The 24622-nt window shown below is 38.5% G+C and overlaps 1 protein-coding gene across 2 annotated transcripts in view; it reads left to right on the top strand.

The window, feature by feature from the left end:
- Positions 1–21336, top strand: part of Slc12a2 (solute carrier family 12 member 2) — a 73012-nt gene extending 51676 nt beyond the window's left edge. Inside the window, exons 19-27 of one of the 2 annotated variants that reach the window (XM_052155267.1) lie at positions 4845–4924; positions 6155–6280; positions 8640–8687; positions 9919–10041; positions 11310–11421; positions 14331–14417; positions 15223–15358; positions 15780–15847; positions 18485–21336. In XM_052155267.1, coding sequence (XP_052011227.1) covers positions 4845–4924; positions 6155–6280; positions 8640–8687; positions 9919–10041; positions 11310–11421; positions 14331–14417; positions 15223–15358; positions 15780–15847; positions 18485–18620 — 916 coding nt within the window. In that variant the 3' untranslated portion in view covers positions 18621–21336. Of the gene's footprint in view, positions 1–4844; positions 4925–6154; positions 6281–8639; positions 8688–9918; positions 10042–11309; positions 11422–14330; positions 14418–15222; positions 15359–15779; positions 15848–18461 lie in introns of both variants that reach the window. The other variant, XM_052155266.1, reaches the window with a different exon arrangement.
- The last annotated feature ends 3286 nt before the right edge of the window (positions 21337–24622 follow it).

Genomic DNA, 24622 nt, shown 5'->3' with positions numbered 1-24622 from the left:
TCCCCATTTATATTTGTGTTTGCAGTTACACATGTACTTTGTTTGTCTTTTCCACTTCAAGTGTTGTTCTGAGCTTACAGTTCTTATTTCCTCTGCAGTGTTTACCATGCAGCTTAGCTTGGTGACATCACTTTAACTTCCTTCTTAGAGCTTGTCTAGTATGCTCTTTTTATTCTTTGGTTACTTTGCCTCTGTGGTTCATAGACTTTTGTGTATACATTTAATCTTAACAATGATTTTGTAGAACTGAATTCTTTAATAAGAGTTTCTTGGGTTTTGCAAGATAGAGTTGTTAAAATATGAAAAGTACTTCCTTTTTCTAGTATTCTAGGATTTGCTCAATAAATTTTTATATTGAGAATTCTCATTGTGACATATCATCAGACAATATTATTTGTTTAAAAAAAGCAAAAACACCAGGGAGAAAATCTTGTCTTTAGCACAGTGGTTTTAATATGGAATTCAGATGCCAGTTTTACTTGTAACTTACTAACTTTACTTGTAACTTTACTTGTAACTTTACTTGTAACTTACTTGTAACTTTACTTCTCTCTACTGGAATTCCTGCTATGTCTATAGATTTTTTTTTCATAACTTATTTGAAAAGTCTTTCAAGAAATGATCAGAGGTGATGCAATAGGTAACAGACAAGAATCCTTGAATTGTTAGGTGATTTTGTGGACTTTGTGCCCTCTAGTTAGTTGGTGAGGAGAATCTCCTTGTAGCTACCTAGTTCTGTACTCTGCATGTTTATTTATGGTAACTCAGAAAAGGAAGACAGTAGAAATGGAGATTAAATCATGAGCTACCAAAGTTTGATCTGTGCTGTGTTGTTCTGTACTGTTTCCACAAGGCTCAAGAGCAGTGAGGTGGACTAATTATCATAGAACTTGATCAGTAGACCATTCTTACCTTGAATGTGATATTCTCCTGACTAAGCCTTAAAGTAATGATACTACTCGGTCTTTGTCATAAATATTCCCTAATGATTTAATGTTTTAAATATTTGCGTAATTGAGGTATCCTTTATATCTTTTTATTAGCAATATGTAAGATAATTTATAGCAAAAATATCCAAGTGTTTTATTCACAGTAAACTCCAAATTTATTTCCTGACATTCTCTAAAGAAAATTAGTAATTGATTTATGTTGATGTACTGTCTACTTAACAAGCTGGTTATTTCTTTAGAATTAGATCCTTCAAGATGTTGAAAGTAATGTCTATTAATCATTTATTTTTATTTTTACAATGGCTTAGTTAACTAATTACAGGAACGAAACCAAATTATCTCTTTCCCACTCTAGATAGATGTGTGGATGGATGGATGGATGGATGGATGGATGGATGGATGGATGGATGGATTGATGGATGGATGGATGGATGGATGGATGGACGCATGGACAGATGGACAGATTTTGTTATACTTTATACATTATTTTTTGTTTGTAAGAACAGCAATTGTCCTTAATAGCTGACAGTGCCAATTTTTTGGTTTTCAAAGTGTGGGCTTAGAGAGACTTTCAAGGTTTTGCTGTATCTAAATTCTTATAATGTCTTTAAAAATTTATTTTTAATTAAAAATTTTTTATGTAATATATTTTCATTATATCCTTTAACCTCTTCAAATTCTTCACAAATCTTCCTGCCTTCCTCACCCAAGTTTATGTTGAATAATTTTATGTCAACTTGACAGTAGCTAAAGTTACCTGAGAGGAGGGAACCTCAGTTAAGAAAATGCCTTCACAAGATCAGGCTATACACTAGAGTGTAGGACGTTGATGTGGGAAGGTCCAACTCTTTGTAGATAGCACCATGCCTGGGTTGATGGACTTAAGAAATCAGGCTGAGCAAACTGAGGGGAATAAGCCAGTAAGCAGCACCTCCCCATGCATGTCTGCATCAACTCCTGCCTCTAGCTTCCTGCCCTGTGTAAGTCTTGGCTGGACTTTTTTCAGTGATGGATTGTCATTTGGAAGTATAAGCTAAAATAAACCTCCCTTTCTCCTCAAGTTGCCTTGGTCATGGTATTTCATCACAGCATAGTAACCTTAACTTACTTTCTCAAAAAAGAAAGACATTCCCTTAAAAAAAAAACTTAAAAAAACAACAAAAAAAGAAAGATATGAAATGAAAAGTAAACCAAACAACAACAACAACAACAACAACAACAAAAACCCTCAACCACAGAATTCATTTTGTGTTGTTGGCCGGTCAATCCTATTCATGAGGCCTGCCCTGGAGCCTGGTTGAAAACCTGAGACTGGATAGGTCCTGAGCCCTAGGCAAAAATGTACTATTGTTCTGCCAAAGAAAGAGCAATAAAATGACTCCTCATGTCATTGCTGTCTCAGAGCTCAATTTTCACTAGAGAGTGGTGTTGTTGTAGTAGATGGTGATTGACATAGATGCCTCATAACTGGACAGCCTGCTTAGACAGATGTTGGAACACTCAACCCTGAATGGCTAGACTATCAGAACCTCCCTTGAAGGCTCAGAGAGGCCTGTGGCCGCAGAGGGATCCGTGTGGAGGAGAGGAAAGGAGAGCAGCACCCGGGCTCAGTAGGATTGATGCAGAGACTGACAGCACGCTTGGACTGCACAGGTTCAGACCAGACAGTGACTTTTCTAAACTAACTTTGAAAAAGTAAAATTTATTCTTGTTTTTTTTTTTTTTGAAATTGTAATAAATTTACTTTTTTACATTCCTTCCCACCCTCCTATCCCCACGTGAGTGTCCTCATCCCACCTGACCTCTAAACTCCCTGGGGGCTCCAGTCTCTTGAGAATTAGGTGCATCATCTCTGAATGAACACAGACCTGGCTGACCTCTGTAAGTGTGTTGGTGGCTCATGTCAGCTGGTGCATATCAGCTGCCTGGTAGGTGGTCCAGTGTTTGAGAGATCTCAGGGGTCCATGTAAATTGAGACTGCTGGTCCTCCTACAGGGTTGCCCTTCTCCTCAGCTTCTTTCAACCTAGTTCAACCACAGGGGTCAGCTACTTCTGTCCATTGGTTGAGTGCAAATATCTGCATCTGACTCTTTCACCTGCTTATTGGGTCTTCCGGAGTGCTGTCATGCTAGGTCCCCTTTGTGAGTGCTCCATAGCCTCATGAATAGTGTCAGGCCTTGGGACCTCACCTTGAGCTGGATTCTTCTTTTGGGCCTGTTGCTCTTTTCCTCAGGCTCCTCTCCATTTCCATCCCTGTAATTCTTTCAGATAGGAACAATTATGGGTCAGAGTTGTGACTGTGGAATGCCCCCCCCCCCATCATTTGATGCCCTGTCTTTCTTCTGGAGGTAGGTTCTATTAGTTCCCTCTCCCTACTGTCAAGAATTTCATCTAAGGTCCCTCCCTTTGAGTCCTGAGAGTCTCTCGCCTCCCAGGTCTCTGCTGCATTCTGGAGGGTCCCTCCTACCTCCTATCTCCCGAGGTTGCCTGTTTCCATTCTTTCTTCTGGACCTCAGGGCTTCAGTCCTTTTCCCTCATCCAATACCAGATCAAGTTCCTTTCCCCCACTTATCTCCCCTCCAGTCCTGTCCACTTTTTCTCCCAGGTCTGACCCTCCCTTCTCCTCTCTCTCTCCCTCCTTCCCTCCTTCCCTCCTTCCCTCCTTCCTCCTTGTAATTGCTTTCTTCTCCCTCCCAAGTGGGACTGAGGCATCCTCACTTGGGCACTTCATTTTGTTGACCTTTTTGAGTTCTATGGACTATTTTTCTCATACCCACTTATTAGTGAGTACATATGGGAGATGGCTCAGTTGGTAAAGTGCTTGACTGTGAAAGCATGAGGTCCTGAATTCAATCTCTAGCATTCATATAAGAAAACTGAGCATGGCAGCATGACTACAGAATCCCAGCTTTGGAGACATGGAGATGGGAGAGTCCCTGGCAGCCTCCACTCCATGAGAACCCAGCCACTCTAGCTGGATCGACAAACTCCAGGTTCATCAGAAGACCCTGACTCAAACAGTTGTAGTGATTGAGGAAGACACTTGGTATGGCCTTCTGGATTTCTACAGACATGACACAAGTGCCTGTACACACACACACACATTCACACTCATAGATACGATCCTTAGAAATGTTTGCATATGTGAAAGTCTGTTCTCATTCTCAGTAGAACCCGTTTCTTCATCTTCAAATCATTTTCATCTTTATCTTAAATTCAAAAGGGAAATGCCTAAGTGTAATTGTAGTAGGATTACTGTAATAGATGTTTTCTGTCGTAGTTCCTTACGAGATAAGACTGTTGGAGGGAGCTAGTTGGTGCAGTGGTTAAGACCTCGGCTCTTCCTGCGGCCCCAAGCTTGCTTGGTTCCCAGCACACACGTCAGGTGACTTATAACTGCAATCTTTCTGGCTTCTGTGCTCACAGACACTCAAGTGCACATGCCTATAAACAGACACATAATGAGAAACAAAATAAAATCTAAAAACAAAACAGCCAAACAAATCTGTTCCTACTCTAAAAAGCTGCTACATGAGTCAGCTACCATAGTTTATGGTGGGTGTGCATCATGGGAAGTAAGGTGGTTTTGTTGAGAGTAGGTACAGAAAGCTAAGCCACACCTAGGCTACATGGCATATGAAGTCATGTATACATAAGTTCCTGACCAGAGCATCTTGTGGCACATCACTCCGATGCACACTTACATAGTTTCCAAGGGTGCTATAGAAGAAAGGTGCGGTGGGATTAGGACCTAACATGATTCATCTCTCCCTGACTGATTTTCAGAGCATATAAAAGAAAACAGACCTTTAGAGCTAAAAGTCATTTTAGCTGTGATTCCCTTCATTTTATTCAAAACATAAACAATTACTGTGATTCTTCCCTCCATTATAGTGATGCTTTTGACATACAATATGGAGTTGTGGTTATCCGCCTAAAGGAAGGACTGGATATATCACACCTCCAAGGACAAGGTAAGTACTCCTTAGCGTAAGATTTATTTATATTTCAAATGTTATACCTTTCCCAGTTTCCCCTTCAGAAACTCCCTGTCTTCTCCCCATCTGCCCACACACTCCTGCCTCAGCGCCCTAGCATTCCCTACCTGGGTCATGGAGCCTCTTATAACAGTGACTGAGTTAGAGAATATGACTCGTACCCATTAACACTGCATAGCTTAAAGTGGTACTCCCTTTCCCTCAAGGAAAAAAAAAAAACCACATTATTCAGTTCTGTCATTTACTGGGAATTGAATATGACTGAAATATTTAAAAACTATCTTCTACCAGATATGGGGGCACACGCCTTTAATCCCAGGACTTGGGAGGCAGGCGGATCTCTGGGCTACAAATTGGAGTCCAGGACAGCTAGGGTTTTTACACAGAAAAACCCTGTCTCAAGGAAAAAGGGGGAAAAAAAAACCTTATTCATTTATAAACATTAAGAAGTCCTTTTTTGAAAACCTTGTCCATTGCTAAGATCTGGTGTTGGGTCCATGTGGATATTTCCTAAACCTCCTGTCTTTTTCCAGAATTTTATAGCCGGGCAGCTTTGGTGACTTGTCTGTCAGTGCCCAGTGACAGCCCTCATAGGCTTGTTGTGAGCAGTGATGAGGAAAAGCCTCATAACCCTGAGTTTAATGATGACTCCATTTCTCTCCATTCACATACATCAATGATGGCAGTTATGGACAGATTATCAATTTCATATCATATTTTTCTTTATATATGTTTTATAGTAGAAGTTAAATATTTACTTATTATTGACCAAAATCTGAAAATGCTTTTAGAAGAATTGGTCCCTGCATTGCAATTATTGAAAGGCTGAACCTCGGACATTGACTCTGTAGCTGTAGACTAGTCCCTAGGGCGATGCCCTCTGTGCATGGGAACATTTGCCACTCTACATCTTTCTGTATTATCACTCCTTTTGATAGTAGAGTTTTTTGAAAGGCTGCATATCATCTTTTTGCCTACTATATTCTTTGTCTGAATTTCTCATTCACTACTTAACTCTCTAGAATCTAATTTAGCTTCTTGTGGTTGACATATTTAAATGGATAGTCATTTTAAACATTATAGGTATTTCTTAAGAGATCAGTTGTCACAAAGAATACTGGTTATCTTTTTAAATTATTAAACCATGATACTTTGAATAAATAAAATATTATTCTGATACTGTTTTAAATACTTTCATATCTGTAGAAGAATTATTATCTTCACAAGAAAAATCACCTGGTACCAAGGATGTGGTAGTAAATGTGGATTACAGTAAAAAGTCAGATCAAGATACTTGCAAATCATCTGGTGAAAAACCTATTACACAGAAAGGTAAGCTTCATTCAAACAGGGTTTTATTAACAGTTGTATGTCAACATGGAGGCGATTGGCTTCCATGTATAATATGTAAGACCAAGTCTCTTTTCTTAAGCTAGAACTGTTTGTTTCTAGTTGGCCAAGTAAAACTTGCACCTCAAAATTGACTACAAACTGAGTAGCAATTATGAAGTATTTGCTTGCCTAAAATAAGTAAAAAAGAAGTCATGCTAATTGATTAGTTACTAACATGATCTTTAGTTGTTTGCTTTAAGTATTTTTGTTTTAGATGTGAAGAACACATTCTTTTTCATGAGGCTTATAGATAATTCCATCTGGAACTGTGTATCACATTGTAGGGAGAGGGATGACTTCCGAATCTCACTCTCCCGCCCTCACTCTCTCTCCATCTGTCCTGTTCCAGCTGATACGCAACAGGAAAGAAATCTGCACTAAATCATCAAGCCATAGTGTGCTTTGATTTCTCTAAGATGACTGCTATCCTTTTCATGAAATTGATAGCCTTGGACAAACCATGTCTCTGTGCAATTTATCTTTTAGATTATTTGAAAGCATTAATGTTGCTGTTTAGTCTTTTCTTTCCTGTGTAACTTGCCTAGTGTAGAAGCAGAAAGCGTGGCCTGCACAAATGTCCTCTTTCAGTCCTTGGTGGCTTTAGTATTCTTTTCTGTATTGTCTCTATACTTCATAAGCTTTTCTGTTCATTCTTCTGTGTTTATTTAATTTATATGTACATTCTTTGACCCTTCTCTAGACCCTTTCTGTGTAGTCTATGAGGAATCAATGTGTGCAGTCACATTGATCATTTTCTTGAAGCTACTTTTTATCACATCTAGGTAGATAGTAACATGTACATCAGCTTATGAATGTATGCTGCAACTTTATATTTTTAAACAATAGGAAGCTAGGTTAGTACATTTCTACTCTGTTGTAAAAAATTAGATGCATTTCCCCAATTTTTTTTTTCTCATTTTGGGAGTGGGTAAGAATGCGGCCCACTTGGAAAAATGCCACTAAGTCTTGAATTTGCTCCCTGGGACCCTCAGAGTGGAAGGAGAGAATTGACCCCTACAGGTTATCCTCTGACTTTCATCCACCCGCATAAATAAGTAATATTTTAAGTGATGTCAAATGCAGTTGTGTCTTTGATATTTAAACTCCTTTAAATGACTATAAACTACCTATCACTATATTTTCAAAAGCAGATATTAATTATTACTTTATAAGTAATATTTATAGCTTAATTAGTTATTTTTCTATAACATACATAAAATTTGTTACATAGCTTGATTTTCTGTTTACTATTTGGCAAATTCTCAAAATCAGCATATATAAGAATGGTGGATACTATATAAAAACTTCACTATTTGGAACATTATAATATAGTTATGTAGGCACAGTATTTAGTTTTATCTGTCTTGCCTGCTGAGGCATGTAGTATAAAAAAGGACATGCACACACAAGGAATATCCTGTAATTGCTTGACTTGTGCCAGTCCTAATCTCATTTAATCAATGCCAGAAAGTTTGCAGCCTTAGGCGGTAGGTATGTTTTTTACCAATGAGAAAGCAAGGCCTTAACTAAGTGGCTCTGGGTCATGCTAGGAAAGTGTATGTGATACCATTGGCAGCCAGAGAATCTTACTCAGGATCCCATGGTAGGATGTTCTTTCTTTCCTAAGTCTTGAGTTTTGCTTGCCTTAAACAACAACAACAACAAAAATTACATTCAGGGCAAAAAGGAGTTAGGAAAACTAATTACCCCAGAAAACAAATTGGTGAATATTTAAACACAAATTGGTAAATGTATGCATACATGCATATGTACACAAACTTAATTTGAAGAAAATCACTCCTTTATAAACTGATATTTACATACAAGACTTCTATCTCTGATTAAATTCCTTAATATTTCAAGTACAGATTGACTTGTACGAATACCAGGTGCTCTTAGTTTTGTGTAGACATAGTGACGTGTTTAAGGCTATGTATTCTCTGCGGAGATGACAGCTCAAAGTCATGCTTCCATTATACACACTGTAGTTTGACATTGTCAACTAATTTCAAGTATGAAAGCTTAAAGTTTACAAAATCTGCTGGCTTTTTTGAATAGTTTTGCAGAAATAAAAGTTCAGAGTGGGTGTTAATCACTCACTCTGTGTGGTTTATAGAAAATATGTTTTTAAAATATTAAACACTCAGTATGAAAAAATAACTGATTTTCAGTCTTAATTATTTCTCATGGACTGTTGCTTCACACTGTCTTGTTTATAATGTGCTCTATTTACATTTCCAAACTTTATGATTATACAGGCAATTAACTTCATATTTTGTGTTTTTCAAACATAATCTAGATGAGGAAGAGGATGGCAAGACTCCAACTCAGCCACTGTTGAAAAAAGGCAGGCATTGTTCATCATTTTATTTTATTCTTTTTCATATTGTTAACTCTTTAATTCAACCCTGTTATTTTCCTTTTATTTTAATTTAGTTTTAATTTCCATGGTGAGGTGATATTACAGTTATCTATTAAATGCAGATTAGCAAAATTAATATTGTTCAATCTAAAGCATTAAATATCACTGGGACAAGCTGTGGTTTCGGTCTTTGAACCATCATAGTGTTTCTGAAACACTCAAGCCTGGAAAGGCAGGGTTTTTGCTTTGGTTTTCTGTGATCACACTGCATGGTTGAGAGGAGGAGCAGACACTGGAGGAGGTCTCTGCGCAGTGTCACTCGCATTCTTCACCATCAGTTGTACCCAGCCAAATTCTCGATTTTGATACTAATATATTTTTTGTTTCAAAAATTGCGATATTTCTCACAGTCATGCTGCGTTTGGGAGATACAGTCATGTCAGCGTACATGAATTTTATGAGAAGGAGAGAGAGGTGAGAGTTATGGAGCAGTGTGGTTTGGTAGCCATATTTCATCATGCAAAATCATTTGTCATGTTTCTTACATCATGGCAGCATGAAAAGTGAATGATGGACTTCTGGAAGATGACCAGAGTTCCTTCTGTGACTTTCTGTTTTTAAACTTGTGCTAGTGGAGTTTCATAACAGTCATTTGCTTGCTCACAGAGTCAATGCTGATTTTTTTTTTTAATTCCTAGAAATGTAACTGGGAACTTCTTTCAGACATGCAGCAAGTTTGTATCCTTTCTAAGGAGTTCCCACCATCTTTCTGTTACTCAGAGAAAGATGTAGTTATATGGCTTTAAAATTGGGCATCCCATATTGAGGGGACAGATGATAAATGAACACATTTCCCTGCTAAGAGTGGCTAGCATTTCTCCAAGTGTAAAGCTTGGTTTGTTAGCCTAAAATAATTTTCCAAAAAAAAAAAAAATTAAGCCTTTTTAGTAATTGTTTGGTATTTAGGATTCCTGCATATTCACCAAAATATTAGACATTAGGATAATTTGGATGAATTTGCCTACTGTAAAACAAAAAGAACTTTCTTATACTCACATTATCTGTTATAAGCTCTTTCAGGCTTGTGATGGAAGCCATATACAGCTATCTGCATATAAATATCTGAATTTTAAAATGCTATGAAATTCTACAAATAAGGTGAAAAGAGATTTAACATTTACTTCCTTATATCATAATTTTTTGCTTAATCCTTCAGAATCCAAAGGCCCCATTGTGCCTTTAAATGTAGCTGACCAAAAGCTTCTTGAAGCTAGCACACAGTTTCAGAAAAAACAAGGGAAGAATACTATAGATGTCTGGTGGCTTTTTGATGATGGAGGTAAGGCCATTAATGTATTTATTTTATAAAGAACTACTGAAAATGTAAGAATAGTGCTAAGAAATGTCATGCGTTTTTCATGTGTTTGGCCCATTCAGGTTTTACTAGCATTCTCAAACAGCATAAGAATCAGTGTGAGAATTATGTCTCTTCAGGGTCCTTCATGTAGCAGATGCTTTAGCTCTTCCTTGAACTTTATGACTATGCCGTTTATTAACTATTATAGACCAGTTTATGGAATGTCATTCAATTTGGAATGCAGTTAGATTGGTCACAGTCAGCTTCAGGTTATGAATCTGTGACAGAGAAGTAGTACTGTGCTTTTCTGTCTTTGTCTCACCAAGAGTGTCATGTTGAGTTAAGTGTATTTTTTTCAGGCTTATCCCCTGAAAAGTTGCTTTACCCTCTTTATGATTACAGATGTGGTAGGGCTTCTTGGAGGTTCTGCAGATAAACCATTCTTCTCACTCGCGCTTCTGAATTGACTCTTGTGGCTCTGCATGGTACATTTTCACTCCCATTAGTCCTTCCTCATCAGCTGCTGGCATTCATTGTAACGAAGAGCTTGTCTCTTCATTTTAAGTTTGATTCTTACTTTATCCAAAAGGATATAATGTGTTGTCATCATTTCACTTGTTTGGCTTTCACATCTATCCAGCAGGATCTTCCCTGTCTTCCCTAGGCTGACTTAATGTGTTCGTTTGTCAAAAGGTATGCATTTTGGGAGTTTCCTCCTGAAATAAGATGGCATGCTAGGCTTATCCCTTCCTTGTCCTGGAAAGAACTTTTTATCCAAGAATTCTTGGTTCCTTTTAGTCAATAGTAGTATTTAGAAGAAGCAAGATGCTTCTGGCTTCTTGGGTAATACTTTGTTACCAGGCTTCCTCAGTGGACAAAGCTGGGGAAAATATATAATGTATATGTACTATATAGAGCTTCAAAGTCAATTCCAACCTTTTCTATTTTCCTCTTTCTCATTTCAGTGTGAAATTTGCTTGTATTAGGCTGTATTCATTTCCTTTCCCTTTCTATATGCAGCTAATTTTCTGACTGCCTAGGCCACCCTCTGATTTGATTGCTTACATAAAGAACTATAGTTCTTGGACTGAACCTCAACTCTTGGACATCCCTTCCTGACACACTTGTCAAGGGAAGACAGAAAAAGAATTTTATTTTGAATTGTAGTTTTATGAGACCAAGTTGAAACTAATTCTTTTGTTTGCAATATTAGCATTTCAAAAAGGACTTACTATATTTTTATAATTCAGGTTTGACATTGTTGATACCCTATCTTCTGACTACCAAGAAAAAGTGGAAAGATTGTAAGATCCGAGTATTCATTGGTGGAAAAATAAACAGAATAGACCATGACCGGAGAGCGTAAGTTTGTTTTAAGTTAGAGAACATTAATCAAATAGTCATATCATGATATAGATATGATAAAATAAAAACTACACGGCCCCTGAAGTAATTATCACACTGCAAAAGTCTCATTAAATGGAACATCATTCTCTTTAATTTAACCTGCATGCTTTAAGTTATAAATACATACTTTTCCCTACATGTTATATTTTAACACATTGGCATTTTAGAAAGTCTTTACTAATACCTACTCTGTCAGATGTTGGAAGCAGATCTTTAATCTTTTGAGAGAAAGTATATGGAAATTGCCTTTTTATATATGGAGAAATTGTATGGACTTGGAGATGCCAGGAGTTCAGCGTACTGTTTCATGTGCCTGTCAGTCTGCACTGCCATGAGTGGTCTCTGGTGCTTCTCTCCTGACCGTTTTCCCACAGGGTATTACCCCACATTGCTCCCAGTTTCGTGTAGAAAGTCTGAGAGTTTTGACTGATCTTCCCACAACCCTGTAACCGCTTCTAGACAGTGTGAGTGCTGCATTGTGGCTGTGGGGGTTTCTGATGGTTTGCCTCCTTTCCTTCCATCTTGTCCCCACTCCAAATATGTTTTTTATGCTGTTCTCATCTTGGGGATTTCAGGTATTTTGGTCAACTTGTTTTATCTCTTGTGTATATATCTCTTTATTTGCCTCATTCATCTATGTAAATGTGTTGTGCACCAAGACTTTCCCTGGGGAGACACACACACACACACACACACACACACACACACACACATCTACTCACTCCATATAGCAATTCCATTATATGGCCACACAGATACCACCAAAGTCCAACTTGGTGATCCAGTGTGTTTTATTGGGGTTACTTACAGGAGTATAGGTGAAGGGTTACTTGCAGGGCAAGAGAAGTGATTCAAAGATGGCTTCATTGCCAAAGCCCACTCCAGCATGGTGACAACTCACAGAAGCTGTGAAACCTAGAGCACATTGCACAGCCTGCAGGCAGTCAGTGGCTGAAGAGTGGCCTTTTTTGTGCCTTTTGCAAGAAACTCAGGTCTAAACCTCATCCTGGCAGCTTAGCTGCTTTCTGCTTCCAAACAACTGGCTCTCTGGTCTCAGAGTATTCTTTGCAGCTTGGCTTGTCTGAGGGTGACTCTAGTGACTTTATTGCTTCCTTTGGGAGAGGAACCCAGTGAATATGGTCAGTTTCAGGAACTTCCTAAAGTTATTGGGTTACCTTCCTGCTTAAGGTAACACTTCTCTGTAAGATAGAGTATATCAAGGTGGGAGGAGACTGTTACACAACAAAGTGCTTCATTGTTTTGAACCTAGCTCCGTTCTCAGCACTAGGCATGAGTGTGTCTCCCCCTTTCCTCTCTTCAGCACATTTCTTTCCTGAATTAACTAACTAGTTGAGCCTGTAGCCAAGGTCACCTGGAAGGAAAGCTGAGGCTGAAACAGAATGGATGGGTGAAAGAAATAACGAGCCAAGACTATGTATTTCTAATCAAGGCTCCAAATTTTTTTTTTAAAGATTTATTTATTATATCTAAGTACACCATAGCTGTCTTCAGACACACCAGAAGAGGCCATCAGATCTCATTACAGATGGTTGTGAGCCACCATGGGGTTGCTGGGATTTGAACTCATGACCTCTGAAAGAACAGTCAGTACTCTTAACTACTGAGCCATCTGTCCAACCAATTTTAAAGGTGGGGGAAAACCCTTCCCCCCAAAGGCTGGGAACTCCTCCCAAAACCTGTCTGATTGCTCAGCAGGTGGCTGGCTCCTCTCTGGCAACTGCAGGTCCTTGGAGAATGATGGACTTCACCTTGGTCGCGCTCTACCCTAGGTGGGCGGTCTTGGCTAGCACCTGGGTCTGAATTTCCAGCTCATGGGCTGGAGGGAGGGCACAGAGACTACTCATCTCACTTTTCTTAAAGTTTAGTCTTGTAGGTTCTGTAACACTTAGCAGACTGTAGTTAAGATATACTAGAATTCAGTTAGGTATTTTCACTTCAACAATGACTTGTGTAGGAAATACTTGTCATTCTTTCCTTTTTAAAGCTTTTTATTAAACATGGGGCCTTTTGTTGTTGATGGCTTTGCTTGGGTGCTTCAGCTTGTTGTTACTCCTAGGATTCCATGACTCCCGACCCAGACCTTGTTCATGGTCTTTATTTACCAAGTGTCAGGCTTGGTGTACTTTCCCTGACCGTCACCAAAGACAATACCACGAACTTTTTCTCTTTTATGAACTGAAGCTTAAACATGGCTTTGAAGGTTTTATTTGGGCTTTAAGATAAATCTAATAAGTAATAACCCAAAAATAACTTAAACAAGGCTTTCTTGTTATTAAGTGTGTTTTCAGTATGCTTTGGCTATGCCTCATCAAGCTGGCTGGCTGGCGTATGTCGTCATGGATAGCCTTCTTTACGCACCCACGGTTAGGTGCTGTATTAGTTACTTTCTCATTGCCAGGAGGTGCCTGGATGTCACCTTGAGAAAAGGGAGGGCTTGTGATGGCGCACAGTCCAAGGAGACTGCCCATCACAGGAGAAAGGTACGTGGGCTGCAGTATGCAGCAGTTGGGCTGATTGTTTCTGCAGCCAGGAAACAGAAGCATCGCTGCTCAGTTTTTCTGGAAATTTGCTTAGTGACACAGCCAAAAGTATGTCTCCTAAGTGATTCCCAATGCAGTGAAGATTAGCCACATGTATAGTAAGCAGGGAGATGACTAGACTATAGTCATCTCTACTTGGGCAATTGCAATGTTTTGTTTTTTTTAATGCAAAGTAAGAGCTAATTCAGGAAATTTGTGAAGCAGCTGATAGACTGTCCATCTGACTCAACTTAGCACATATGTAGGGAGTGGGGATGCTAGTGAACATCATTTCCATGTCTGTTTCTGTTCTTCTTATCATAGGATGGCTACTTTACTGAGTAAGTTCCGAATAGACTTCTCTGATATTATGGTCCTAGGAGATATCAACACCAAACCAAAAAAAGAAAAGTAAGTTGTTGGATAAATTATTCTGTATACATTTCCAATTCCAGTGGCCTGTGCAGATGCAGATAATTTGACTTAAAATGATTACCTGTGCTTTTTCTCTGCCCTGAGTTACATTGAAACCACATGGTAATTGGCTTGCCAGTGAAACCAGAGCAAGCTTTTAGGAATTCTTAGTTTTCAGAGGGGATTTCACTTCTTTACTGCTTTCTGAAAATTGTTAGTGCCACAGAAGTTCTGGATAGGTTTAGGTTTCAGGTATGTCCTGCCCACAGTCAGTGAGAACGTCCGACTGCGGCTTCTCACATGAGCTTCCACTCTTTACCTTTGCTCTGAAAATCTGAGAGTTTTCCTATAGTCATCGTCGTCGTCGTCGTTGTTAAGAGTCTTTTATTGAAAGTTTGTACTCCTAGGATTGGCTTCCTGCAAAATAACACAAAGAGGCAGTTAGTCTGTGCATATTTTATTAGATATAATTGTAATTAGTTTTAGGCATATGTTGAATAAGTTACAGAGTTAGAATGAGAATTATGTTTTCCATTGATTTGGAAATGATTTGCTATTTGAGCAAAGTTGTATTTGATGTATCATTCGGAGGAATCATTTTGGCTAAGGTGACACTGTTTAGGTTGAGGGGCTGACACAGGCCAGAGCTGTCTGCTCAGTGTGAGATTGGGAATTACTGCTTTTTACCTAAATTATACAGATTGTTACAAGATATCTTGTATACAAGATATGTTTACTATTTAAGATATCCTTGATACATAATGCAAAATAAGCTTGTTGGTACTCTCTCTACTCTTTAAAGTATTGTTGCTTTTGATGACATGGTCGAGCCGTACAGGCTTCATGAAGATGATAAAGAACAGGACATCGCAGATAAGATGAAAGAGGATGAGCCTTGGCGGATCACAGACAACGAGCTTGAGCTTTATAAGACTAAGGTACTCTTCACTAATCGTACATAGAATTCAGTACAGTTACTGCTGCTGTGAATTCCAAGCGCTGTGTTTTAATATAGCTTTCTTTGTAAATTAAACTTCCATTAAGGTCATTTAATATATGAATGAAGCAGCATCCAGTATATTTCTAAATGTTATTTTATTACAGAAAATTATTTTTGTTTTTGCCGTTTGTTTTATAAACCATAGTGGTAACAGCAGCTGCTGCTGCTTCTTCTCTTCCTCCTCCTCTTCCTCTTTTTCTTCTTTCTCTTTTACTCCTTCTTCTTCTTTGGTAGTGCTAAAGATCTAGCCCATAGCTACATAGACGTACACACTGTACACTAAGTTATAATCTGCCTTACACTGTTCAAAATTCTAATTGCAGGATATTTAGAAATCATTCTGTCATTTTTTATTTCAGACATATCGACAGATCAGGTTAAATGAATTATTAAAGGAGCATTCAAGCACAGCTAATATAATTGTCATGTAAGTATTATTGGAATAAGGTTTAGGCTATTTATGAAGGAGCATTTGTGTGTCTGTGTTTGCTATGAATAAGTACTGTGGTAATAGTACTTAGTGGCTCTTCAGAGGCTCTTTTTAGATTTTAATATATTGAGTATCGTGTTTATACTATTCTCTTCTTCCCTCTCTTCCCTCTTAACTCTCACATGTCCAGCTTGCTTCCCCTCAGATTTGTGACCTTTTCTTTAATTATTATTGTTATGATAAATTAAATAATAGTTGTTATAAAAGTTGTTATCACATACACTGCTGAGTCCATTTAGTGTCATGCAGATGCATGTTTTTAAGGCTGACCACTTGCAATTGGCTAATGAATAAGGGGCTTATTCCCGAGAAGACTGATCTTTTAGCTTCTAGCCTTTTCGCCTCTTCATCTGGGGTGATGGCTCATGAAACTCCTCCCATCCACACTGGCCGGCCAGCTAGCGCCGTCGGGGCTGATGTCCTGACACAGCTTCCCTGTCCCTGTCAGATACACTCGCTCACAGCGGTCATCCAGGGCCTCTAGCATTTACAATCTTCTATCCCTCCCTAGCCATGTTCCCTGAGCAGATGTATCAAGTGGCATTGAGTACCCCAAATTCAGTTCTTCTACACACTATGAGCAGTTGTAAATTCCTGTAATGCTTTTTATGTGCTACAAATAGAAACTTCATTTTTCATAAGTGAGTTGCATAAGTATTTAGGATGTAGTTAGAAATTGACTGGTTTATAAAAATAGTGGTAGTAAATTCTCTTCTAAGCTCTATGAGGTGTGAGCATTTTTCAAATAAGACACTGAGTCCAATTACTGCTACTCTTAATGAACAACCTTCCACAGACTCTCTTCTAAAGCAGCCCTTAATTGCCAGTAGCTTCTGAGATGGGGTGGGCCTTGCGAGTCCCTCCACAATTGAGGCTAGAGTTTTGACTACTCAGATGAGGACAGCAGCGTGAGTGTGCGCACATGACCTTGTTGTTTCCAGAAAGTAACATTGTACAGCATTCCTCTCTGTCCCTTGGTTCTTACCATCCTTCTGCCCCATCTTCCTCAGTGCTCTCCAAGTCCTGGATAGAGCATGGAGGGCACACTCTGCTAAGAGATGCCATTTATGCCTGAGAACCCGGTCACTCACTAGGCACTTTGATAAATTGTGAGTCTGCGTTAAATACTGCCCTCTGCAAAGACCCCTGACCAAAGCTGAGGGTGGCACCAACTGCGGGTGTAAACATGCTTAGAAGGCAGATGGACTACATGATTATTTAACAAAACAATAGAAGCAGGTACCCCACTAGGACCAGTGACATCCCCAGCCTTGTTTCTAACCCTGTTCACAGCTCCAGTACGCTTTCCCTCCCTTGGAGCAGGCCTTAGATCAGTCGGTGTGGCGGTTCCCACCATATGATCACACCACTGCTGGTGTGTGTATCTTCTGCTGTGCTTTGTTTTCATCGATAGTTCTGGCTGATCTTAACCTTGGAGCAGCTCTCGGCCTTTGCCTGTCAGTCTGCAAGGCCTGGCTAGTAAGTGCTTGGAGTTAATCAGAAGGACATGATCTGCACAACGAAAAACCCAAACTTTAAAATATAATTGCTTTCTTGATGTAGAGCTAGCAATTTATGCATGGATAAGGAGCTCACTATACCCTTGAATTAATCTAAGTAATTTTTTTGATTATTCTGAACTTTCATGTTCATATTTAATTTCCTGGCAAGGCCACAGGTGTGAGTGGCACGGGAAAGGGCCCTCGTAGTAGAATGTGGATCCCAGACAACTTTCTCGTAAAGATAACTCTTCGTTATTTAGAAGGGTAACTTGGGGTAGCAGTCCATGTCTGAGTCTGCCCCCATGTTTCCCTTGCAGCTGCTTTCTGTTCAGATGCTGTCTTTGAATTAGATGTAAGTGTCAGTGCCTGCTGAGTCTTTGTTCCTCTACGGACTGTGTTAAGTAGAGATGACTTAAACCTGGAGTTCTTCGGCTCCGAATCCTGTGTTCCTTAATAGGAAAGAAAAGAAAAGAAAAGAAAAGAAAAGAAAAGAAAAGAAAAGAAAAGAAAAGAAAAGAAAAGCTCAGGCACCTAGAAACCAAGACAAATGGTAAAATTCTATAACACTAAAGAACTGTTAGGGTAACCAAGCACATTTTCAATTTATGTTGTTGGTAAGTAGATTTCTGTAATGAAAGAGACAGAAAACCATAGAAATTTAGAATGAATCCTTATAGGTCAAAACGTCACTACCATGCTCTATAGATAGAAATTAAAATTCACAAGAAAAGGTAAAGTTAATAGAATTATAGTTCATTTTTCATCTATAACTTCCATTTTCTGAGTTATACATCTTTCTTCTAAAGAATCCTTACTGGAGGGAAAGTTTGAAATTAATACTAAATATGCATTTTAGGTATTGAAGTTCAAACAGATTCTTAAGTCTTATGGACAAATGTTTGAAAATCTTTTCAGACCTGGAAACCGGGAAACAGTGAGATGATAGTGTGTAAGAAGTCACTGCTGCATTTATGTGGCGTCTCTCCATTCAGAAATACAGCATCACAGGGACTGGGACCTAATCAGTAATGGCTTCATTCTCTCCTCAGCATCTTTCTCGCTCTGATCCTAGGAGTCTTCCAGTTGCACGGAAGGGTGCTGTGTCCAGTGCTCTGTACATGGCTTGGTTGGAAGCTCTCTCTAAGGACCTGCCACCAATCCTCCTAGTTCGTGGGAATCATCAGAGCGTCCTCACCTTCTACTCTTAACTGTTCTGCACCATGGACTTCTCTAAGAATGGTACTTCAGTGCCTCGTCAAAGTGACTAAATCATCAGTAACACCGCAACACCACAGTGGCGAACTGGGACTGTTTCACTACACTTCATTATTTGAAAGCACATGGAAAGTTGCTCCATTGATAGATACACGGAGACTTCAGTTTTAGTCTACTCCAGATCTCAATCTTAATGACTGCTAATTCTTTCTTGTTGGACTGAAGTTCATGAGAGTAAAGTTTTCCTTTGCTACTTGAAAGCAATAAGAGTGTGTTATTTTTTGATTGCTGAAAGGAGTACAAAAAGCCTTTAGCCTTGAGGTGCCTTCTGAAATTAACCAAATTTCATCCATAGATCTATCGTCTTTTGTAAATTTATAGAATGTTAAACTCTGCCTTCAGATATTATTTTTATTTCTAATCTCTGTCATCCTAAGTAGACACTGCTTTTCTCTTCCCATCAACCAGTTAGTGTTGAGAACTGTGTGTTTTGTATTACTTTTGTAAAAGTATCTGTTAGATACTGAAGAGGATTAGGACAAACTAATAAAGTATGTGGGGAAAATATCCAAAAAATGGAGCCCAAGGTTAGGCTTATGAATATATATATATATATTATATATATATGTAGAGCTAAGAAAAAGAGGCCCATACCACCATTTCTAACTTTCAATTAGAATTATGTTTTTTTTTAAATTGTAGAGATTACTGAGGATTTACCCAGTACTTCATGTATGATGCTTTAAAAAAAAAATCACATTTTTTTTTGATAGCAAAACCTTGAGATCATTTGTATTATTTTTAAAAGATCTCTTTTAATTTAGAATTTTCTCTCAAATGTGAGGGACTTTTAAGACATGCTAACAGGTATTTTTAGAGGAAATTTAGACAAAGCAATGTCATTTAATAGAACATTTCAATAAACACTATGGGGATTTCACTGTCCTATGCTATCCTTTATTTAAAAAAAAAGATTAAAATTGTATCAATGGTTAAATGGACCACTGTTTTCTTAGTGAAATGGTTTTAGGCTTAATTTATTCAAGTATCAAGTACGTTTAGTCTTACTACACTCAGGTTTGAACAGATTATTCTGAACATTGAAATTTAATCCATTCTTAATACTTTAAAACTTGTGTTAAAGAAAACTGCCAGTTTGTGCGTTTGACCTTGTCTGTGCGTGCACTTGACAGTGCGCATGTGCACATGTGCTGCCTGAAAGCTTTATCTACAGTTGTCAATGTGAAGTTTCTCAGTTTTCAAGGAAGGATTTTCTACAAACATTTCAAGGGATTCATGTCTACATGTCTGTATGTGTGTATGTTATGCATACACAGGTGCATATGTGTATATGTAATGAAATTTATGTTGCCAGTGTTTCAGATTTTAAAGTGATCATGATTTGGTAGGTTACAGATTTTTCGTTGTTGTTTTAGTTTTTCCTTAGTTTTCTTTTTTTAAGTAAACTTTTAAGTCAGATCAAGACATTACAGATTTCACGGAGGACAAAGACCATTTGAAGACTATAGTGTAACTTCATACAGTTATCCAGTTAGGTGAAGGGCTGACAAGTAGATGGTCTGTAAGTTTTGGTGGGGAACGTTCACAGACTTTAATCATCTTAAGGGAAGTGTCAGAAAAGCATTCTCAGTAGCGCATACGGTATTTGTGCTGCGTGACAGCAGACTGAACCAATACCAGCCAGATATCTTCTTACTTCCATTCAGAATATTAAGAAAACAAGGTAAAGTGATTTTTTTTTAAAAAAAAAAAAAGGTTTTTCTTACAGCATAATATGATATTCCATTTATTGTAAATTTTGCAGAGTTTAGGGCAGTATAGAAGAGTCACATTAGAGAACCATATCGTGTGTGCATTTTCTGGATGGATGCCAGGGCCTGGGATGAACGCTGCCATCTTGAAATGTGCACAGGTACACTGACTTGCCTTTTACTTTTAAAGGTTTTTTTCCCCCCATTCAGGAAACTTCATTGTGATCTGTACTACAGAAACTAAATGTCATACATCATACTCGTGTTTAAAGTACACAAAATGGATCTCGATGCACCTACCGGGGAGGGTGAGACTCTGTGAAATAACGTCAGCAGCTTTCCACTTTTAAAAACTGCATTACGTTGGCTAACACTAGCTGCCGGTCAGACATTCTCAAGGTTGCAGTAGTACTCCAAAGTGAAAACTCTCAACGATTAATTCTTAGAGATGCTAGCTAGTATTAAAGCTATTTTTATTTTATGTTGAGTTTTGATTATTTTGATGCCAAATTATTTTTTAGTCCTAATCATTGATAATAACTTAAAAATAATCATGCAGTGGCCTTTGAGCTCATTATTACAATAGGTAAAAAATTCAGTGGGTTCAAAGAGAATGTTGGTGTTGATTATTAACAGGTAACTAAATCAGATATTTATTTGTTACATCTTTTCCTTTGTGCTTTAAGTTTTCTTTACACTCTTCATATTGCTTTCTGATGTGTGTGTGTGTGTGTGTGTTTTTTTTTTTTAAGACTATGGAAATAATTTAAAGAGTTGAGCTCTGGTGATCATCTGCTAAGTTTGAAAATGTAATATTTTGATAATACTGTACTGTACCTGTCACAAATGCTTTTGTAATGTTTTAACCCTGAGTATTGCAGTTCTGCTTTGTATAGAAGTTACTGCAATAAAGGAGGTGGAGTCATTAAAACTTTAATATCTGCTCTTGGTTCTCCCCGTCTCTGCCAGCCCTATGATTTCATGTCACTTAGGTGACTAACACTCCATGTCTGAGTCTGAAGTGGCCTTGGGGACGTGGAGTGAGCTCTGCTACCTCTGGTCCTCAAAGGCTGACTGCTGCTTCTGACTTTTCACTGAATTGTTTATAGCACGGTATGATTGCTTTTAACATGCTGTAGCTTTCCTGATTCCTAATTTGGGGCCATACTTTTCAGGGGGAAACTAAACAGTTGAAAGGGAGTCATGTTCCTTAAGTTTAAGTTGATTTTTTTTTCCTCCTGGGATTTTTTTGTTTGTTTTTTTATTTTGGTAAACTAATTTACAGTTTTACAAAGCATTTCCCCTTGCTCATTTGGACTCTTCAGTGTGTCACACATGCTTCTAAGAAAGCAACTTAGAGCAGTTACGAAGTTTGTTAAAGGTTCTAGAAGTTGCTAAAGACATTGGTCAAAACTGGGGGTTTGTGCATTCACTGCTGTTCAGTGAGACATCTGAGACAGAGCAGGCCTTGCAAAGTCCCCTCCCACCCTGCCCTTCAAGGCTGTCTAGCATTCACATTACAGCTGCAGAGAGATGCTTGTTCCAGTTTGCATCAAAGATCTGAGACCAAGTATAAGCATCCACTTACGGTCTTTATTTCAAGTACGCTCCCATTTGTGTCCCTTTACTCGGATCTTTGGGAACTTAAGGATTCAAAAGTCACTATGACATTTTAAACAGAAACCAGTAGAAACTCATTCTTGCTGAGGGGAAGTTACAGTTGGTATGCACTTGTTAATATATACCAGGAGATAGTTAGAACCCGAAGCAGCCCATGGTAAAGGCCATGCCATTCGTCCTTAGATGTGCTAATTCTGTCTTGTTAAGGTAGTTCAGACAGTAAATAGACAAGGTGTGTTAACAGCTAAGCTGTGTGACTGGGTGGAGCATGTGAATCAGTCTAATTGTTTTCATAAATCTGATGGCAAAATAAGACTTCAGAATCATTCTAGAGAAGATGTGGACTTGTCGCATCCTCGGTGTGTAGGTTTAACTCAGGCTGCTGTCCTTGCATGTCCCTGAAATGCTGGGACCCATTTCCCAGCTTTTTGCATATGAGTCCAAATGTCCAATATGCTCTACCCACAACTAAAAGCTAAAACTGTTTTTGATCCACAAAATAGGGTGAGTGATCCTTGGATTAAAAGCCTGACTGATTTCTCAGTAAAATTGTATCAAAATATTGCTGAAGCATTTGTTAGAAAATTGTTTATTCTTTGAGTATAGGAAGGCCACTGATTTGCTTGAGTTGATTTTATAACCTGCCACTTTGCTGAAGTTGTTTATCAGCTGTAGGAGCTCTCTAGTGGAGTTTTTTGGGTCACTTAGGTAGACTATCATGTCATCTGCAAATAATGATAGTTTGACTTCTTCCTTTCCAATTTGTATCCCTTTGACCTCCTTATGTTGTCGAATTGCCCGAGCTAGTACCTCAAGTACAATATTGAAAAGATAAGGAGAAAGGGGGCAGCCCTGTCTAGTCCCTGATTTAAGTGGGATTGCTTCAAGTTTCTCTCCATTTAGTTTGATGCTGGCTACCAGTTTGCTGTATATTGCTTTTACTATGTTTAGGTATGGGCCTTGAATTCTTGTTCTTTCCAAGACTTTAAGCATGAAAGGATGCTGAATTTTGTCAAATGCTTTTTCAGCATCCAATGAAATGACCATGTGGTTTTTTTCTTTGAGTTTGTTTATGTAGTGGATTGCATTGATGGATTTCCGTATATTGAACCAACCCTGCATTCCCGGGATAAAGCCTACTTGATCATGATGGATGATCGTTTTGATGTGTTCTTGGATTCGGTTGGCAAGAATTTTATTGAGTATTTTTGCATCGATGTTCATAAGGGAAATTGGTCTGAAGTTCTCTTTCTTTGTTGGATCTTTGTGTGGTTTTGGTATCAGCGTAATTGTGGCTTCATAGAAGGAATTGGGTAGTGTTCCTTCTGTTTCTATTTTGTGGAATAATTTGAAGATTATTGGTGTTAACTCTTCTTTGAAGGTCTGATAGAATTCTGCACTGAAACCATCTGGTCCTGTACTTTTTTTGGTTGGAAGACTTTCTATGACTCCTTCTATTTCTTTAGGCATTATGGGACTGTTTAGATGATCTAATAGGTCCTGATTTAATTTTGGTATTTGGTATCTGTCAAGGAAATTGTCCATTTCCTCCAGATTCTCCAGTTGTGTTGAGTACAGGCTCTTGTAGTAGGATCTGATGATTTTTTGGATTTCCTCAGTTTCTGTTGTTATATCTCCCTTTTCAGTTCTAAGTTTGTTAATTTGGATACTTTCTCTGTGCCCTTTGGTCAGTCTGGCTAAGGGTTTATCTATCTTGTTGATTTTCTCAAAGAACAAGCTCCTGGTTTTGTTGATTCTTTTTATGGTTCTCTTTGTTTCTACTTGATTGATTTCAGCCCTGAGTTTGATGATTTCCTGCCTTCTACTCCTCCTGGGTGAAATAGCTTCTTTTTGTTCCAGGGCTTTCAGGTGTGTCATTAACCTGGTAGTGTATGCTCTCTCCATTCTCTTTTTGGAGGCACTCAGGGCTATGAGTTTTCCTCTTAGCACTGCTTTCATTGTGTCCCATAGATTTGGGTATGTTGTGTCTTCATTTTCATTGTGTTCTAAAAAGTCTTTAATTTCTTTCTTTATTTCTTCCTTGACCAAGGTATCATTAAGTAGAATATTGTTCAATTTCCACGTGTATGTGGGTTTTCTGTTGTGGTATTGGTACAGTGACAGGCAGGAGGATCAATGGAACAGGATTGAAGATCCAGAAATGAACCCACACACCTATGGCCACTTGATCCTCGACAAAGGGACTGAAAACATCCAATGGAAAAAAGATAGCCTTTTCAACAAATGGTGCTGGTTCAACTAGAGGTCAGCATGCAGAAGAATGCAAATTGATCCGTCCTTGTCTCCTTGTACTAAGCTCAAATCCAAATGGATCAAGGACCTCCACATAAAGCCAGACACTCTGAAGCTAATAGAAAAGAAACTGGGGAAGACCCTTGAGGATATCGGTACAGGGAGAAAGTTTCTGAACAGAACACCAATAGCATGTGCTCTAAGAGCAAGAATTGACAAATGGGACCTTATAAAATTACAAAATTTCTGTAAGGCAAAGGACACCATCAAGAGGACAGATCGGCAACCAACAAATTGGGAAAAGATCTTCACCAATCCTACATCAGATAGAGGGCTAATATCCAATATAT

The sequence above is a fragment of the Apodemus sylvaticus genome, chromosome 13 (assembly GCF_947179515.1).
Source record: "Apodemus sylvaticus chromosome 13, mApoSyl1.1, whole genome shotgun sequence".
NCBI lineage: Eukaryota > Metazoa > Chordata > Mammalia > Rodentia > Muridae > Apodemus > Apodemus sylvaticus.
The sequence above is the reverse complement of the archived record's forward strand: the minus strand, read 5'-3'. Positions and strand labels throughout refer to the sequence as shown.